Source organism: Pelecanus crispus, chromosome 1 (assembly GCF_030463565.1).
Source record: "Pelecanus crispus isolate bPelCri1 chromosome 1, bPelCri1.pri, whole genome shotgun sequence".
NCBI classification, from domain to species: Eukaryota; Metazoa; Chordata; class Aves; order Pelecaniformes; family Pelecanidae; genus Pelecanus; species Pelecanus crispus.
In genome coordinates, this window is record NC_134643.1 from 48,115,496 (window position 1) to 48,135,816 (window position 20,321).

Genomic DNA, 20,321 nt, shown 5'->3' on the forward strand with positions numbered 1-20,321 from the left:
CACTGAACAAGTTGTTCCGGAGACTCAGGAAACTAATATTCTGCTTATCAGGAAGTTTTATTAACCAGCTAGTAAATGGCATAGTACTCCAGACTTTAACACACAGAATTTTGTAGCATACTGCCATATCCATAGCCATGAACAATAAACAAACATATTAAAGACCAAATGTTTATATCCTAGTGATTGCAATATGTAAAGCCAGATACAAATTTTTGTGGAAGTAATTTCATTGATTGTCACAGGCAGGGATCAGATAACTCTTGCACTGCAGCAATGCTCAGAAGAGCTTATTATTCATTTGGCCAAATATTATTCTTTTTGATGTTTTAAAATAGCTGACCAGTTAGTGTGGTCAAAAATATCTGAGGAAGGAAAAAAGGTGAGTTAAAAACAAGAAAGCAGGTGTTGATACTCGCTCATGACGGAGTCAATCTGACCGTTAACCTAGCTCCTGTGAATGACAACACAGAAGGATATAAAGGATATAAAAATCATGACGTGCCTGAAGACACAAGCTGAATTCTCTGCTCTGCCACAGGCTCGCTGTGACCTCCAGCAAGTCACTTGGGCCCACATCCACAGAAGTATCCTGAAATTGATTTCAAGTGGCACATAATTCAGTTAAACATTAAGTGTTTCAGTGCCACATGAATCTTGGTCTTAACCTCTTGAATGGGGATAACAGCTCTTTCCCACCTGACAAGACAGTGTCAATGATAGTACAATGAAGATCATGAGACACTTGCATACTGAGCTAGTGAGGATTAGGTGTGAATAAATAAGAAACATTTTCATTACTGAACTGGCCCACTCCATAGCCAGAATGTTTTTATTACATACCTCTATGGGAAGGTACTACATATGGAAGAGGTAAAATAGGTCATACTTTTAATTCTCTGAGTAAAAATGAACTAATCTCATTTTTCAACCTCATGATTTTAGATATTACCAAAAATCCTTCTGCCTCCTTGATGGTACTCAACCTTCAGGGCATCTGTGGAGTGAACAATCAATTCTTGTTGCCATTATTCATATGATTTTGTTTTGATATTGAAAGCTTTATTCCTTTTTACCCAATAAAATTGTCTCACAGATATGTGGGGGGAGTGGGTTCATGATTTTGTATTGTTTGATTTAGCATATTCATCAACTAGGTTCTGTACAAATAGAGGACAAAAGAGGTCTTTTGCTCCACAGATTTTACATTCTCTTTAACTGCTTCCTGTCTTTGCAATGCTGTTTGCTTTCACAAGTCAGGTCAAACATTTCACTCAACAAACTTTGGACACCAACATCTGTGATGGTGCTTGAATATATGGGAGTTTGTTGGTAAACATTGCTTGACCTTACTTCTAATTGAAATTGATGGAAAGCTTTACAAAATTTTGGAAAGTATGCCAAAGCCAAATGGCACTGAATTGATTTTTTCCACCAGCAGAATATCAATATTTTGCGATTTTTTGCTTAAAAGTACTCTTACCTGTGTAATTAGCAGGCTGATAGTAATTGCAGTTAAGATCAAAACATTGTTTTCAAACCATATATTTAAATATTCTTCACATCCCTAAGCAGGTGCAAATGAACAGATTTCAAGAAAAATAATTTCAACTTTTGAATTCATATTGCATCTTTATAAGAACATACTTTTAAAATATATAGAACTTTCTGCATGTTATGATGGGTCCTGATATTTACTTGCCAGAAATCAAATACATCACTAATGTGTATTGCAGAGAGCTAGCTATAACGTTTTGAAAACTATCTGAACTAAACAGATTGTTCTGAAGTAAATCTGATACTTTTGTATGGAAATACAGAGCTTGTGACTTAATCAAAAGGGAATTTGCTTTTGTGTGAGTATAACTGAGACACCACCTTACAAGTAAATGCTTGAAGGAATATTTTCAAGTCTTCACTGATTCTCATACATTATGCATCCTGAAATGGATGTGCATATTTTCCAGATTACAGTCTATTCTTATTATATTGCTTTTTAAAAGAAATTTTAAATTACATAGCTTAAAATAGCTATAAATATAATAAAACATATAAATAAATGCTTTCTATATTTTGAAGTGATCTTTTAATAATTACAAGGGTTTGTAGAAACAGGGAACAATTCCAAACCAATCAGGGAAGGAAGACAATACCACATGCTATTGACAACATCCTTTCTGTTATTTACTGTCCTGCATTGTCAAGAAATAACCTTTGCCCATTGAATTTTTGTTCTCATTGGATAGTCCTATTAACACTGGAGGGTTTATAGAAGAGCATAATATGTATTGCTTTGCTCCAGTTTTCTATTATCAGGTGACAAAATCTGATGGTCCTATGCAAACTGGTCCTTTGATATTAAGACATGTAAATGCTAACATGAACTGATCTCGGGAAACACATTTCATATATCAATGCCTTGCTCATTCCTCTTATCCTGTAAAGTATTGAAGATGCTATGGAAACAGATAATACAAACAGGTGGAGACATTGCTGACATTCTGTAAGTAATGAATAGTAATTAGTAGTGGAAAATGTACTGTATACTTTTTATATACTGTTACTTTCCATTGTCAACATTGATTTACAGCATGGATTTTTGAATGCCAAATGCTTACTACTTCTTAAACCACAACTAAATGTCCCTGTGATATTGATCTGTGATATTCACAACTCCTGTTTTCTTGAAATATCCTTAATTTAGAACTGCCTACATGACTGACACCTAATGAGTAAAAGGTCACTTCAGAGTGACCAAGGACAAAACAGTGAATATTATTAATACTTTGGCATTTGTAAGCCAAGTCTCAGTGGAAAACACATTTTGTGTATTTTTTCCAAAGACGATTTACTAGAAAAATTTACATTCTTCAAGACAAGTTTTTTATTTCTTATCATACTGTACGTTGAATCCCTTGGGACATCACAAAACCATTTCTTCAGACTAGATTTTATGCATGAACATGGGTTTTGAGTACTATTTTCCTTGGTTTTATTCCTTTCCCACTGTGTGACATTGTCTCTTCCACAGCATTCCATCTAGAATAGAAATCCTGTAACTTGTAACTGACACCTATAAAGGCTGTTACACAGAGGAATTTTCACCCCAACCAGTGCTAGCTATTTGATTTAGTTGATTAAATTAGCTAGCTAGTTCCCCTCTGTATTCAGTAGAGAGAGGTTTCTGCAGGGGATATTTTGCCCTTGTATATGTATAATTTCCCATGATATGCACTGGATAGTACAGAAGCATATGATATTAAAATATACTTTTGAAAGGAACTTTCTTTTAGACTCTAAATTATTCTAGAACATGTGTAAATAGGAAAAAAAAAAATTACAAACCCAAATTAAAGCAAAACATTTTGACTATCCCCCTTAACCTTCCAAAGTAAATTCAGTGTAGAAATTGTGTGTAAGCAGTAAGCTATATTAAGGATGTGCTCTCTGTGAAGCACAACAAAAAGAAGAAAGAAAACAACACATTATTGGAAACAATATAATGAATGTTGTTTCATAAAGAATGCAGTAAATGGGAACAGATTTTATAAAACATATTTTAATAAATAAAATTAAAAACACAGACACTGTTTTACTCTGGTCTAGGAACTTAAATAAGGACCAGATTTTGAAAACTTTTTTAGTTATTTCTTTGTCACTTCTAATGTTGTATTTGCAAAAACTCTCTGCTCTTAGCAAGAGGAGATCTTTAGAAAGTCTCCCTATTCCAACTTGTGTTTTAGCAGCAATTGATCTCTTGTGAACACATAGCTCAAACTCAAAGCACAAAGCAAATACTCTGGCCTGTTCAAATGGATTGTCAGCTAGCTCTTCCCAATAATCTATTTCAATATCAGTAACACAAAAGCAAATCAAGCCATCAAAGAGCTTAGAGAACAGAATTCTTGTCATGTAGGAAATTCAAGCAGTTTTTCATTCTGAATGAGGATGAAACTTCAGAAATGGTTGGTTTTGTTGTGGTTTTTTTTTGTGGGGGACAAAAAGTTTGCCATTTTTTGGCTTAGAGATGCTAAACAAAAACATCTTATTTTGGTGTTTTTAAGAGTCAATCCACAATATACGGCTTCTTAATTTTGAAAAATTAGATAAATTAGCCAAAACTGTCTTTTCTCTGTAAAAAAATTCAATTTCAACAACCCTATAAGTTCAGTTAAAAAAATCATCAGCTTTAAGCAGTACATTAAATTTTACCACAAATATATAAAAATCTAGTTCTTCTCTAATACTATCCATGATCTTAGGCTTTTTATTTTTCTCACAGCAGATGACGATGATATTGGAAAGAGCTGGAAGCATGTAACACAAGACTCGGGGATTGCAGTTTTCATTCAAAAGTGTGACTACAGTTCACCTTTGCAGATTTAATATAATTTTAATATAATTTTATCTGGCTTAGGTACCAACAGCAAAATATCCACAGGACTTTGAGATATGCCACAATTTAAACATGCCCACTGGAGTAGGTGGTGGGTAGGTAGCTTTGCTGAAATCTGTGCTCCCACAACTGTTCAATGAAACTGAGCTCAAGTATACCAGCATATAGTCTAGCCGCACCATTGACATAATGAGGTCACCATTAATCACTAGAGAAATCATTAATGCAATGAGAGAAGACCAGATTTTCAAAGAACAGATTTTAAATATATATTACAAATGCATTTGTAATCTTGAATCTAGACATATATGCTTTGTGAGTTATCTGGAATCATAAATTATCTTCAACATTTGTCAAGAATATAGAACTCGCCTCTGCAAGAAGTCATACTAAGGGACCCACAGCTGGTCTACAGAAGCATATTAAAACCATATTAAACTGTTAAGCTGTAGTGTTTGTAATTAAAAGCTCATGATGCAGAATTAATTTGAAGGGCCACTGGTCAAAACCATTGCTAACAACTTCCAAAATAATTGATCCCATACAAACGCTTTAAAGGACTTTTCTGAAAAAGGAAACAAATTACATGCTGCCAGGCCACGAAAATTATGATGATTAATAATTAAGTATGTGTGCTGAAAGTATTGATTTGCAAGCTCATTTGAGGCTTTAAGCATTATTTCTGTGAGAGTCTCAGTGCAATACCTATTCGAATGGTCTCACAGTAAGAGCTCTGCTTTGATCTCATAGCATCTCTGCTTGTCCATAGTTCAGGTCAGTCTTGAGACCTAAGCAGACCAAGTGTTTCATGATATCTAGCACTGTCAGAGACATTAGGAAACCCGTTGCTTTTTTCAGCTGCAGTAGACTTCAGTGACCAGTACTGTCTGCTCCTACATACATTGACAAGTCCTTCAAAAGCCTAATCTCATCCACAATAATCCATATAACAGCAAGAAATCTGCCCACCCACATCAGATATTAGCAGCGGATCTTGAAAAACTAATCCTTTACTGAAGGAGTTGTTTTTTTAAACTAAGTTCTGATTGGTATAAACATTTTTTGATTGATGCAGTATTTTTGGTGGTGATATTTTGTGGGTTTTTTTTCTTACATTGTGCTGCACAGCATTCAGAATGTTCCACATGGGTTCCTGCTCAGCCAGACTCTCATTGCCGTATTCAGAAATAACTTCATCAGTTCTGTTGTTCCACTGATGGTGGACCTGTTCACAAATATTTATAGCATTTAGTATATGCATATTGATAAAAGTATAGTTGGATAGTACAATCCTTGAACTTTTATTGATATTCAGGTTTCTTCAAGGGTAACTTGCAAGCAGCAGCATTCTAATCAAGTTGCTAAATATGATCTAAGACATGTCATAGCCATTGCACTAATGGGAAAGTTGAAAGCAAAAGGGGAAGATAAATAAAGTGACCCAAATCACATACATAGCACAAGAAGGCACAAGGTGATTAGCCCAAATGGAACCAGAAGAGCCAGGGAACATAGTTTAGATGCACCTGATCTGTCATGAAATACTAACTCCTACCTCTCATATGTATTTTTAATAAGCACAGCACCATATAATAACAAGCACAAACCCAAAATTGATTCTACAACCAAAGTGATACAAACTTGTGTGAGCACCATACAATCTGGCCAGGACACGTATTGCTTTGGGTTAGAGGAGTTAGCAGCTCATGTTGGCCTTAGATTAGGCATCTTTGCAGAGACTGTTAAAATACATCTTCCACACCTTGAAGAGGACAAGCTGATCACAAACAGTGTGATTACAGAGAGTGTAGCAGGGAAGACAGGCAGAAAAGAACTCCTAGGCCACTGAAAGGTTTCATTACAAAACAAGAAAAAAATGAGGCTTCTCCAACTCATTCCCCTTACTACAGCCATCCTAAAAACAAAATTCAAAAGCTTGCACAGGCACAGTGAGTGACGATGTTACCATCATTTATTATACTTTAGCAATATTTAGTTAAGGTTGAGATCAAGTGCAATTACAGTTATATAAAATAAATTTAACTGCAATCTTTCAGCCAATTTTCCTAGCACAAATAGGTGACTCCAGAATGCATCATTCCCGACATTTCAAATCTTTCAATATGTAAACCCATCATACAAAACAGGGAGGACTCCATCATTATAAATTAACCTTTAATGAAGAAATCTTGATGATACAGATTCACTTTGATGGAGTAAAACTAATTTATTTGTGGTGTACCTTGCTTCCTGTTGTTAAAAGCAAAGATACATATTCCTTATATTAGACCTCTACTTGGACCTAAAATACAGGGTCAAACAATAAAATGAGTAATTCATTAGCATACTTTGCATGCCATAATACCAATGACTCCTACTATCAATTGCACAGCAGACTACCCTTACTACCTGCTAGCAGACACAGGTTAGCATCTAATGCTTTCTTCCACCTCTGCTGATGTCCATCCAGGAAAGAGGGACTTTCTGGGTCATCCCAGAAAAAGGAATAAAGCTGTCCTTTACGCTGTTGTTTCCACTTTCCTGAACAGGAAGAGTACGTTTTGTTGCAGAGGAGGAAGTGGAAATATATTTCCATGCACTCTCCATTACAACTATTGAACCATGCTGAATTCCTCAAATTAAGTTTTCCACATCTTCTGCTATGCCTGGTCGACATGCAGAATACTCAAGTTCAAACAAATGGTGATACAGCATACAGTGAGAACTGACTATTAGAATTTTTTTAATTAATTGCAAGAAACTATTTTGAAATTATCAGCAGTCTCACATAATTTATTTACATACCTCTTCTTTCTTCACAAATATCAGCACCAACATTGACCTCTGAGTAACAAACACCAGGATCTGAAAACTCACACACTGAAAAAAACCCTAAATTATGTATAAACATAATATTGAACAAGAGAGCAATGTAATAAAAAATTCCAGAAGCTCATGCATAATCCTTCATGACTATTATTTAGAGTCATTCCAACAAAAATAAGAAATATTTTTTCCTGGAAACCCTCAGAAAGTGACATCACAGTCTAAGAGGCAGGCTTCAGGCAAAGCACAACTGACTGTTTTGGGCTTAAAGACAAAGCCATGACTTTCTTGGAAGTGAAGAACAAAAGCTGTTGTTAAGCAGCTGTGCTTGACTGAATAAAGCTCTTATTTCATTATTTCTTGTTTGAATTATCATGGTACCTAAGTCTCATGCCTAGTCAAGGACTCCTTTGAGCTATAAGATGCACAAGCAAAACAAAAAGATAGTTCATTTTGTTCATTTTCAGTGAGACCAAATTTTCAACCACAGTATCTAGATTTTGTCATATTAGATACTTCCATGGAAGTTTGAAAACAGACACTTCTTTCTCTTTCATCACCTAATATATTGTGAGGCAAACACTACATGCCTAGGGCAGTAGCAGGAAGGAAGGAAGAACAATATTTCTGGTTATAGCACCTGAGCTCCTCTCACTCCTGTGCCAGCTGATATTTGTAGTGCTTAACAAATGAATCAGTAGAAGAGTTCTCTGCATCAGCCTTCACATAGTCTAAAACAGATTGCTCAAAAAGGGTGACAGTAAACAAAAGGTAAAAGAAAAAAATGTAATCAAAGTGACCATAAGAATGTATAGTTACAGTGTAATTTTTCAGAAATCAAAGTGTTCTTCCCTTAAAAAGCAGGAATGGTATATAAATATGGAGTATCCAGGTAGGTCTACATAGGTAACAGCTTTTTAATCACACTCTCCATTTCGATATTGTAGCCATATTGTAGCTACTTGTGCGTTCAACCTGCAATATTTTGTGGCAGGCTTTTCTTTATTTCTTCAGCACATACTAAGCATTTGAGCACAAAATGAGATATAGTTACTCTGCATAATTTCAATACTAAATTAATTTTGGAACTTCTAAGTTAATAAATACAGCGGTTAAAATCTTTGCTGCATCAAACTGCAAGTGTTTTGTCATTGAAAACATTCATGCAGTGATATGGAAGAATCTTCAGTTTTATTCAGATTTCATTTGAGCCACGACTTTATCTAAAATTGTCTTTCTATCAGCAGATTTGTTAAGCACTGTATGTGGAAATCACAACATCAAGACAGGATTACAGTTTTCATGCACACAAAACTCCTTTTCATTTTACGAGAAAGTTGAAGTCTGATTTACACTTGCTGTAACTAGTAGACGTTTGATTTCCTTAACACTTCCAAGGAATCCCATGGCTGATGTAAAAGTAATAACAGATCCAATTCCAAGTAACATACAAGAAATATATGCCACTAGTTGCTTCTCACCTGAAGAAACTGTAACACAGTGCATTTATACTGTCACTTTTCTTTTTTTTTTGAGACTTCCACTTACAAAACTTATTCCAGAAAAATAACGAAAGCTTTGCAATGCCATTACTGAAAGGATGGAAATAGTAGAATGATAAAAGGGTACTATTATTACTTATGCTATCAACAGTCACAGAAAGAAAAAGATATATTTTCATAAATTCAGAGGATGGTAACAACATATGAGATGTAAACAGAACATACTCAATTGAACAATGTGAACCACTCACAATGAAATCAGAGAACAATTACAAGTTTACAGAATTTTTGTTTGCCAAAAATTAGTAGCACATGTACAAATCCTACATGGACATAGATACAGTTCTCATTAAATCCAGACTCAGATTCAATGCTATCCTCCCTCTTTGTGACTGGCCACTTTCCCCTTTCCACTTTAACCATTTTTGCACAGATATGGAAAGTGGCAGGGGTTTTCATTACTTCCATCTCAAATGCTTCATCCCAGAATTACTGTATTGGATGATTCCCATCTCAGCAGTCGGGAACTGATGCTCCTTGGTGCAGCCAAGGCAGACAACTCTTTAAGAGCACAGATGTTGTTATGTGACCCAAAACTTACTTCTCTGTGAAACAATTTGATAGACACTCTGGGAAAAAGGAATATCTATATGGAGAGGCCCAAGCTCCAACTTGTGTTCACTCCAGCCAAATACCCACCTAAAGGATCTATAATCTTGTCAAATGCAGGCCAAATGCAGTCTGGTAATTTATATAAAGAAAAGATCAGTAGAGCTGATTTATATTTCAGTGATTCATCTATAAGCTGTACACCAAGAGAAATAAATAAATTATATAAATTATAATAATATACAAATTGTAGATATATTGATATGTATTTTCCCCTATTTTGATAATCATACTGTCTAATGATGGAAAATATACACAACAGAAAAAAATAACCTATGCACTTCAATCCAATACTGCCACCTTGTGAAAAAAAAGATTCTATAGCTGTTTCTGTTGATTTATCTTGCAATCATCTGAAACAAAAGAACAATTCCATTTATACTCACATAACACACTGAATAAATTGTTTCTGTCAAAGAAAAGCCACAGGCCAAATGTCAAAAGCATAAGACCTCCAGCCTGGAAAAAAAGGATTATTGTTTTAATTCAAAACATTTTTTAAAAAATAATTTGAAGCTGATAAATAATAAAACAGAATTTTTACCAAGAAAATTCCATTGAAGACATTTAAGTAGTACTTCTGTACTAGAACTTTATCTCTTATTTTCATCTTTCAGTTTTTAGTTTTGAATCACAGCTGAAAATATAATCATACAGTCCATTCAATATGAAACAGATATAACTAAACCTATCAATTACAATGGGATTTATTTTCTTTAGATAATGTTTTATAAATTTAAACAGTCACCTGATACATTGAACAAAAAACAGTGGCAACAGCAGAAGCATCAGGATGGTGTCTGGTCTCAATTGCCTCTAATTTTATATTGCACATATGTATTTCTTTTCTTAGCTTTTTTTTCTTAACTACTAAAGACATTTGGAGGCAGCATGTACGTAGGAAGATTTATATTGCAGAGATGGCAAAAGTTACATAGCCTGGCATACACTTGTCCTTATATTCTTCAATACATTTAGTTTACTAATTATTAAGGATACCAGCTGAAATGAAGAGGGAGAACCATAGTAAAGAGATAAATCCTCCTTTGTCTACACGACCTGATTCAATTTTTGTTGAAAGTAGCAGATACAGCCTAATGATTTCAGTGCAATCCAGCACACAGTTCTAGCAAAGCCATGAGAGTCGTTGAACAGTGCTACTACCTGTCTTGTACTAAACTCTGGAGTATGCTTTACACTTTTGAAGTGAATCTCCCAGTCACTCCCACTTACTTTTTTCCTCCATTTGTTGCTGTGGAATGTAACAGGATGTGAAAAGCTGAACTTTCAAATGAAACTAAATTAAGAGATGCACTTCATTGGTCATCAATAGCAAGTGGGCACTCAGTCAATGGAAGGGCAAGCGGAGACCCTGTCCATAGCAACTGCCCATGAAATACACACAAAATGTGCATTAGAACCTGAGTACCAGCTGTATCGCCCTTGCAAATGCTTGCAAACCTCAACAGAAACTCATACATTTGTCCCCCATCTCATGTGCCCTTTCACCTGTCTCGCCTCTTCTGTAAACATACTCTGGCATTTTGGTCTGCCTGGCTTGGTGGTACAAGCTGAAAGGAGTCCAAGAGCGGTGTCAGGAGATGGTTTCTGCAAAGGCAGCTGACTGCAGTTGTCCGACACTTCTTATGTGTAAAGCAGGCAGGCACCCAAACATCCACAGATGCGTGAACAAAACCAGCATAGCCATACTCTTCAGAAAGTATTTTCCAATGCAAAGGGATTTGTTTGAAAGGAATTGTTCTTGTTTTCTGTCAGAATTACTACAGATTGATTACAACATGAAGTTATGTCTTCTGTTATTTGTAAAACAGTAAAAAAAAAAAAAAATGAAGCTTCCGCAGACAAAAAATATCTTGTGTTAACAACTTATTTTACATACAAAACATATGTTACATATGTATCAAATTTGTTGATTAGAAAAAAAGATTCAGCAAGCACAAGCTTTGCCTGCCCTGTCAAGATCCTCATTGCCTGGATTATAAAACTTCTGTTGCTGAATTGCAGAATGAAGAAAGCGATAAGCTTCTCAAACTACCTCTGCAGTGAATTTGGGTCAATAATGCACCATGCAAACTTCTGGACTGCATTAGATAACTGGTTCTGCACTTTCCCTGAAGAAGATCCACTACTTTTAAGAATAATTAAACTTCATCAGAATTTTCAAAACCACAATGTATTAAAACATTGGTGCAATGCATTGTTCTAGTAAAAAAATCTGAACGGTTACATATTTCACTTGAAAACTGGCATCTGCAATAGTTCTGTTGTAATAACTATGCGGTTTCAATGCTTTATTTTGAGCCATTTTAATAATAATAATTGTTTATCTTAAATTATTTATCTGAAAAATAGAAATCTTAACTTTATAAAATGATGTACATTTTACATTACATTGTTACTGCACAAGAAGATCTGTACCAGCTCTGAATATTTCCGTCCTACCATAATGAGCATAGTCTCATAGTGATATGTTTCTTCCTCAAGTCCAACTTAACCACATCCTTACAACAGAGAAGTTTTCTTCTGTTGATCGGCCCTGACTTCCTGTTTACAGGCGACAGGCCTACAGAAACGTCTTTTTTATTAGCAAAGTTGTTTGCCAAATGCATGGCACGGTGCCAGTGGTCTTCAGTCACCATGATCACAGTGTAACTTGCATTACAAAACAAATATCAAGCGCACATTCAACTCAGTGTTTGAAGACTTGACCATGTTGAAAAGTTCACTGGTTCCATGCTTCTGTAAAGTATGAGACATCGCAGGGTGGTTATCAAATGGATGCGTTTCCATTGTTTTAAGATTTAAATGTCTTACTCATCCGTAACATTGGTGAGAAAATGGTAAACAGTTGCCCTTGAATGCAGTGTTTTGTGGTTAACATCCATAAGTCTTTCAGAAAGGTACTCAGTTCATTTTAAAGATGGTAAGAGATGGGAAAAAGCCCTACTGTCCTTGGCAGATCCTTCCCATTGCTCACAAAAGTGCTCATTTTCTAAGTAAAACCTATCTTTATCTTTCAGTTCTTACTGTTCTATTACACCTGTCTTTGCACCTTGGTATTCCTAATCAGACTTTAGCAACAGATGAATTCCCTATAAATACCCTTATACGCTACAATTACATTCTCTGCACCATCCCTGCCCCGTATCAACTTTGCTAGACTGAATTGTGCGGAGTCTTTAATTCTTCGACTGGACATTCTCCCCAGCTCTCAAATAACTTGTATGTGCCTTTCTCTTTCTTTCTTTAACTACTATTTTTTGTGAGCTGCCGGTCCCCCTGAGCCCCTCCGGCCTGGCCAAGCTGACCACCGCGGAGCCCAGCGTCCCTCTGCCCCACGGCTGGTGAGAGGCCATGACTGGGCCCCAACGTGTGCAGGCAGCCAGGGTATCTGGCGCATTTTCATTTTTCATGCCTCTGGAGTTCTCTTGGAAACAGGAAGTTTGCTTTTATTTTTTTTTTTTTTCCCCTCCCGAATAATTGCTGAACCAAATGTATTCTGAAAACTAAATTTCAGTCCACGACTTAAAAAAACAAAAGAAACAAAAGCAAACAAACAAACCCAAACCACGAAGAAAAGGGTTTTGAGGTGTCTTCGTCGCACGCCGACGATCGCGGCCCAGCGGCCTTCCGAGAGGCGCCGCCAGCCGCCCCGCCGGGCGCGAAACGGCAGCCGCTTGCCAAGTTTGGATCCTCCCGCTCGCCTTCCGAGCCGCTGCTTCCCGTTGCCGTGGAGACGCTCCCGGTTTAACAGCGCGGTGGCGGAGCTCTCGCCGTCCCCGCGGAGGGCCTGGCCGGGGGCGGTTGAGGGCTGCGGGATTTCAGGACGGAGGGGCAGGCGGTCTCCGGAGGCGGCCAAGAAGGCGGGGGCTCCGGTAGGAGCTCGGCTGAACGAGAAGTGAGTAGCTGCTACACGGAATGGGTCGCGGAGAGCGGAGGGCTATGGGTGCCCTGAGGGGCGGACTACAGCTCCCAGCATGCAAATGGGCGGCTCCGCTGTCCTTCCGGGAAGTGGTGGTGGGCGGGCAGCCTCCCCGCCGCGATGCCTTCTGGGAGGTGTAGTTTCTCCTAGGGAGGAACTGCTTCGCGCCTTCACGGCAGAGAAGCGCTCAGCGTGTTGCTTCCCCTGCTCCAGGAGCCGGCGAGGGACGAGGAGCTGTTCGCTGCCTCTGATGGAGAGGGTCTGGGCCGCCTCCCGGGGCCCCTAATTGGGGATAGAGGTGAGGAGAGGGGTGCGGGTTGCAGAGGAAGGGGGGGACGGCAAGGGACCCCTTCCCCTCCTGCCTGGATCCATCTACAAGTCTTGTACTTCCGTGGGTTAGGACATTTTCTCACCACTTTCTCTGTATCATTACAACTTCATCGAGTGCTTTCTGGGTTCCTAGTTTTATTTTGTAATTGTTATTATGTATTTAATGTTTAAAACTTTTTTTTTCTTTTGTCTGCAGCTATTAGGGCTAGAATCATAGAATCATAGAATCGTCTAGGTTGGAAAAGACCTTTAAGATCATCCAGTCCAACCATTAACCTACACTACCAAGCCCACCTAAACCAATCAAGGGTAGACTAGACTAAACCATATCCCGAAGTGCCACATCTACCCGTTTTTTGAACACTTCCAGGGATGGTGACTCCACCACCTCTCTGGGCAGCCTCTTCCAATTCTTGACCACCCTTTCCGTAAAGAAATTTTTCCTAATTTCCAACCTAAACCTCCCCTGGCGCAGCTTGAGCCCATTTCCTCTTGTCCTATCGCTAGCTACTTGGGAGAAGAGACCAACACCCACCTCACTACAACCTCCTTTCAGGTAGCTGTAGAGAGCCATAAGGTCTCCCCTCAGCCTCCTCTTCTACAGACTAAATAACCCCAGTTCCCTCAGCCGCTCCTCATAAGGCGTGTGCTCCAGACCCTTCACCAGCCTTGTTGCCCTTCTCTGGACACGCTCCAGCACCTCAATGTCTTTCTTGTATTGAGGGGCCCAAAACTGGACACAGTATTCCAGGTGCAGCCTCACCAGCGCCGAGTACAGGGGGACAATCACCTCCCTGCTCCTGCTGGCCACACTATTCCTGACACAAGCCAGGATGCTGTTGGCCTTCTTGGCCACCTGGGCACACTGCTGGCTCATCTTCAGCCGGCTGCCAACCAGCACACCCAGGTCCTTTTCGGCCAGGCAGCTTTCCAGCCACTCCTCCCCAAGCCTGTAGCATTGCATGGGGTTGTTGTGCCCGAAGTGCAGGACCCGGCACTTGGCCTTGTTGCACCTCATACAGTTGGCCACGGCCCATCGATCCAGCCTGTCCAGGTCCCTCTGCAGGGCCATCCTACCCTCCAGCAGATCGACACTCCCACCCAATTTGGTGTCGTCTGCAAACTTACTGAGGGCACACTCGATCCCCTCATCCAGATCATTGATAAAGATATTGAACAAGACTGGCCCTAAAACAGAGCCCTGGGGAACACCGCTCGTGACCGGCTGCCAACTGGACTTAATACCATTCACCACAACTCTCTGGGCTCGGCCACCCAACCAGTTCTTTACCCAGCGAAGAGTATGCCTGTCCAAGCCGTGAGCTGCCAGCTTCCCGAGGAGGATATTATGCGAGACGGTGTCAAAAGCTTTGCTAAAGTCCAGGCAGATGACATCCACAGCCTTTCCATCATCTACCAGGCGGGTCACCAGGTCATAGAAGGAGATCAGGTTGGTCAAGCAGGACCTGCCTTTCATGAACCCATGCTGGCTGGGTCTGATCCCCTGGTTGACCTGCACTTGCCTGTGGAGTTCGCTCAATATGAACCTCTCCATAATCCTCCCTGGCGCCGAGGTCAGGCTGACAGGCCTGTAGTTCCCCTGGTCCTCCTTCCGGCCCTTCTTGTCACATTGGCTAGCCTCCAGTCATCAGGGACCTCCCCTGTTAACCAGGACTGCTGATAGATGATAGAAAAACCCCCATGTGAAGCTTAGGTGATAGCAGTGATACTGTCCACAAGCAGTAGAGAGCAGGCAGAGGTTTTTAATATGCAAGTTTGGTAACACTTGCAAAATTTAGAGGGGTAGACTGTGCTGCAGGGATTCTCATCACAAACTAATGTTTTTCTTACGTTTTGCTTGTTGGTATGGAGCGAGGTGTTCAGAATAAACTTCTGCTGTTCCTTTTCATGTTTTAAGCCAACTGTTCAATAAACACCTGTGAATAAAGTTATGTTAAATGAGCACCCTCTTTATTTTGGTTCATTCAGTGCTGAAAGTTAATATTTTCTTTGTGTAGCTTTGAAAGCAGATAAGACATTGTGGAAGCTAGAATGTCAGAAAATATTGAAAGAATTGAAAAAGAAATAGAAATCGAATTAAGCAGAATCAGTGTTTCTTCCTTTGAAGCGGATGATCCTGACACGGAGGTATCAGATGAAGCTTTGAGTGACAGTGAGACAGTAAGTGTTCAATGGGCTAACACTGCTTCTATTTCTTCTTGAAAGTAGTATGGGCATTGGAAAGCCTATCTGATAAATGAACTTTTTCTTGACATCCCTAACCTGAGGATTTCTTCCGAAAAGTAGTCTCAGTAGTAATGCTTCATGAAAAACATAACCTGCAATGGTGACAAGACAATAAAAGAGATGAATATCAGCATTGTGCTTAACTGAGGAGATCAGACTCGTAGATAATGACTTGGTTTAGAATCCCCTGAAGCTGGAAGATTTTATTAAAGCTAATGAGGTAGATTAAATCTGGATGAATAAGCCAATGATTCTTCATTTAAATCAGTATTTAAATCTTAAAAGAGACTGTCTTATGTTTGAAGCCTTCCTGATATTAATTTAATATAAATAGGTGCTTCAAGTCCTCTTTTTTGGATGACTTTTTATTTTGGGGAAAGATTTTCCTCTGAAATCCAATCAGTTATTTGGGTCCTTTTCAGTTATTTTAATCTTTAAGACTTGTAGCAAAAGGCTTGGTCTATAGGATATTGGGGTATATGATATTGGTCATATATGGCCATGAATCATATGTTTGATATGACATAAAGATAGGCAAAGGTATCAGTGTTAATTATTTGTGCACTCACATGCTGAATGCCAGGAACATTTACTGCAATTTACACATCTGAGAGAAAGCAGTCCATTTTCCCAAATCCTTGCAGTAAAAGACAGTCTTTTGAATAGAAAGTATCTATGTAGTAAAGAAAGTTGAAGCATCTGATTTACATGCATACTTTAAACATTAGTAAATTTAAATTAATTTATTTTTGAAAGAGTCTGAACACTTTTAAGAAAAAGATCCTGTGCATCATAGGTATTAGTTAATTTTTGTCTTAGCCTTTTTCTTAATTTCTTGGTCCAACACAATTATAAAGAAAATGTTAATTGAAACATGTTTCTGAAGATAGTGGAATTACTATAGTAACTATAACTATAGTTACTAAAATGTGTTCCAATGAAAATTTAATTAGAATGTAATTAAAAATTAGAATTATTAATTATTCTGTGGGTGATAAGACAATGCAAAGAGTGTAGGAATTGGGAACAATTTTGGTAGCAATTGCTGCTAAATCTCCATTAGTGCTTTATAGGTGAAGCCAAAATGAGTCTTTATTCTTGCATGTCAAGTATTTACCGCTGGTCATGGCTGTGAGATGAAATGTAGAATTTATGTCAAATGTCATGTTTTTCTAGATTTCAGATGACTTGCCAGAATCAGTTCTCTCCTATTTAAACTTTATAAAGAGCAGAAATCAAGATGCTGAAAAGCTTATACTGCAAGACTCAGAAGATGAAGAAACTACAAGTAAGCAGGGATCACAGTTAAAATATTTATGAACCTTGTATTGCCAGTGGAAGTTAGACTAACAATCATCACTAAAACACTCCAAACTTCTAAGTAGAGCAAGCAGTGAAACCTATTGGATCAGCTTCTGAATGCATGCTGAAAATCTCTAGTAATAAAATCATGCAATGCTGTCTTCTAGGATTAATATCTGAGTATGAATTGGATTTTTCTAAAAATTCATCTGATTCTACACCAAAATGTTCTGCTGTGTTCTATGCTGTGGAATTCTCTCTGATATTTGCTATTGCTGGATTCTTACATTATTGTTGTGTGTGTTCCAGTTGCACATATTTGCTGCTTTTAATGTAGATAAATGACTCCCATATTTAATTGAGTAAAAATGGCAGGGGGTGTTAAGAGTTTTAAAGGAAAAAAATGCTTTATTTTAGTTTAAAGAAGTGTAGTCGCTAAGCAGTATAGAGCAGAACGGAGTACTGGTAAGGGTTTTTCTCTCTGTATTAAATTATATATTTATTTCTTCTTTAGGTAACATTTATGGAGTAGTTTCCTGCCATGCGTCAGATTACTTGGCAGAATCGGCTTCTGAATATAATGAAGAACCAGAACAATTTAAAAAAAGGGTAGTCTCTATTTAAACAATATTTATAGTGAACAAAATTCTATTAAGTAATCTAGATAACTTACACTTGCTTTGTTGGCCTCCTAAGGAGACCTATAGAAGTGTTCATTTTTGTTTCTGTCAGACTATCCATAAGGTATTAAGATGAGTTTGTATATGCCATTCTTTAGAACTGGGGCATCAGCTGTAATAAACCATGTCTACAAGTTTTAAAATTTGGAATAAATTCTCTGTATCAGTAGTTGAGATGCTGAGACAAAAATCAACAAAATTAAACAAAACTGAATAATCCTTTATTTTTAATTATTTGCAGATATTATCTCAGTAGTATAACACTTTTAAACTTCTCTAATCTTATTCTTTTTATGATGATCAAGAGGATGTGTTACTATTAATCTTGCTCCTAATATATTCCATTATTTTATAGAAATGTGAACATAATAATGTCTGTAACTTTCAAAGACAAATCAAGAGTTGTAAAACTGGGTTCTTTTATACTTTTATAGAATTTGACTGAATAACTTGCTGAAGTTCTTAGAAAAACATAAACCTGTATTTAATTTAATCACTTTTAATTTGTCACCTGCCTTTTATTAGTGAGCACTTTTACAAACATGACTTTTCGTTCTCAGAAGACCATTGTTAAGAACACACAATTACTTTATGTGACTTCAGCTGCATTACAAATATTAATGTATGCCCCAAGCATGTGATGAGCAGGTGATAAATGAGCAGGAATAGGTTACTTCTTGCCAATGAAGAACAGTGAAAGAAATACAGCAAACCTTTTTGCCAATAGCATTATTTTCAAATAGATGACTTAAAAATTTACTCTGTAACTAGTTCTTCCCCTATGTGCATAACAGTATTAATGCATAAATATAGTGCTTAGCTCCACAGAAAGTAAAAAAAAATCCCAAATGCAGAACATTCATTTTTCCAAGTCAAAATGTAACATACACATAGGCGATGTAAAAAACACATAGAAATGTTATGTATTTTGGGAAATGCTCAAATATTTATTACTCCGGAAAACTGTTTTGACTGATACATTTGCTTTATTCGATGTTGTAAGGATTCCAGTCAGCAGTAAGTTTTGTAGTATTGTATTTGTCATATGATGAAAAGCTTATCCTTGTTCTGGAAGATTTTTATAACATTCTGCTTTTGCATTTTGTTTCTTAATGACCATATTAAACTATATTAGGTACTATTTGAAATTGAAAATGAAGACTTGCAGATTGCTGCAACACCTAGTTATAATAGTCAGCCCACCAGTGATGAAGTGGTCACTGATGACCATTTTGTTACAGGTAAGCAAACGTGTTAGTCATTCGGTTGAGTTGGTCTTTAGCCTCATATCACTACTTCCTGCTTTTCTGTTTTCATGAGTATCATAACATTCTTTTTAAAGACTCACATGTTACTGTATGCAATAGATTCTGATACTTCATGAACTGGACATGAGCAAATGCGTGTGCTTATATCGCATTTCAGGATCACAAAATTATCCTAGTCTTTAATGTCTTGATAGAAATTTGGTTCAAAATATACTACCCAAAAATGCTTTAAAGAATTATGAATACAAATGGAAGCCAGATTGGAGGCACTAAGCAGGTTGTGCTTTGGCCACAACTTCTTTTATTTTTTTGTAGTCACATTGTCTGGGAGTGTTTCCTTTTGCCATGGCCTTTATGTGTTTTGGGGTGGAGTACATCAGTTATAAAACCCCTGCTGATAGCCACAAGAGACATTCATCCTGACACCAAAGGGTAATCCTGAAATATACATTGGTAGAATAAACAGAGTCAGTAAATGTGCGTCATGATAATAAGACATCTCTGATAGAAGACACTCACGTTATAGTTCTCATTTCCTTGGGGATATATATTGCTGGTTGTATCAGCACAGAATCCTTTTCTTGTCAATACTTTAAGACTGTTTAATGTCCCCCAGTGCTTATTAGAAAATTAAATAAAAGGTTTGCTTGGTTGATTACAAATTCGTAGCTGATGTTGAAATGAGCATAAGTCTTACTCATCGTGAAGTAGAAGAAAAGTGTAGACAAGAATTTGAGCAGTGGGAGAAAAGACAAAAGGAGCTTGAAGATGAGAAGAGGAAAAAGTGGAAAGCTGAGAGGGAAGCACAGGAAAAACAGAATGAAGAGGAACATGCAAGAAGGGTGCAGCGTCTGGAGGAATTTGAGGCTGAAAGAATAAAGTTAGAGCTTCTTCATAAGGTAATTAATGAAATTGAAGCCAATCTGTTCACATCTAGACTGTCTGAATTCAAGATCTAATGTGAAAAACAGAGTACTATCCCAAACTGTGTGACTGTCCTAAACTGTCTACTTGTGATGCTATAGTGAACTGTAAGACATATCTAAGTATGATCCATTGGGGTTTATGTGTTTACTGCTTTGATCAACAGTGAATGAATTTGCTATGCTAAATTTTAAATTACTCTTCAGGCTTTGCCCTTACTAAGTTTTTATCTTA

The 20,321-nt window shown here is 37.5% G+C and overlaps 2 protein-coding genes across 2 annotated transcripts in view; one reads left to right on the plus strand and one right to left on the minus strand.

Annotated features, from left to right (window-relative positions):
- Positions 1 to 329: 329 nt before the first annotated feature.
- TSPAN19 (tetraspanin 19) lies at positions 330 to 10,003 on the minus strand. The gene is made up of 8 exons (XM_075728038.1): positions 9,938 to 10,003; positions 9,780 to 9,852; positions 8,582 to 8,712; positions 7,202 to 7,276; positions 5,511 to 5,621; positions 2,878 to 3,039; positions 1,484 to 1,567; positions 330 to 365 (listed from the first exon to the last, which is right to left on the minus strand). Exons 1-8 carry the CDS (start codon positions 10,001 to 10,003, stop codon positions 330 to 332), a joined length of 738 nt encoding a protein of 245 aa, XP_075584153.1.
- A 5,715-nt stretch (positions 10,004 to 15,718) lies between these two features.
- The window catches only part of LRRIQ1 (leucine rich repeats and IQ motif containing 1), a 114,019-nt gene continuing 109,416 nt past the window's right edge, over positions 15,719 to 20,321 (plus strand). Inside the window, exons 1-5 of the mRNA XM_075725825.1 lie at positions 15,719 to 15,847; positions 17,090 to 17,201; positions 17,730 to 17,824; positions 19,031 to 19,136; positions 19,833 to 20,062. Of these exons, the coding sequence (XP_075581940.1) occupies positions 15,719 to 15,847; positions 17,090 to 17,201; positions 17,730 to 17,824; positions 19,031 to 19,136; positions 19,833 to 20,062 (672 nt within the window). The remainder of the gene's footprint in view (positions 15,848 to 17,089; positions 17,202 to 17,729; positions 17,825 to 19,030; positions 19,137 to 19,832; positions 20,063 to 20,321) is intronic.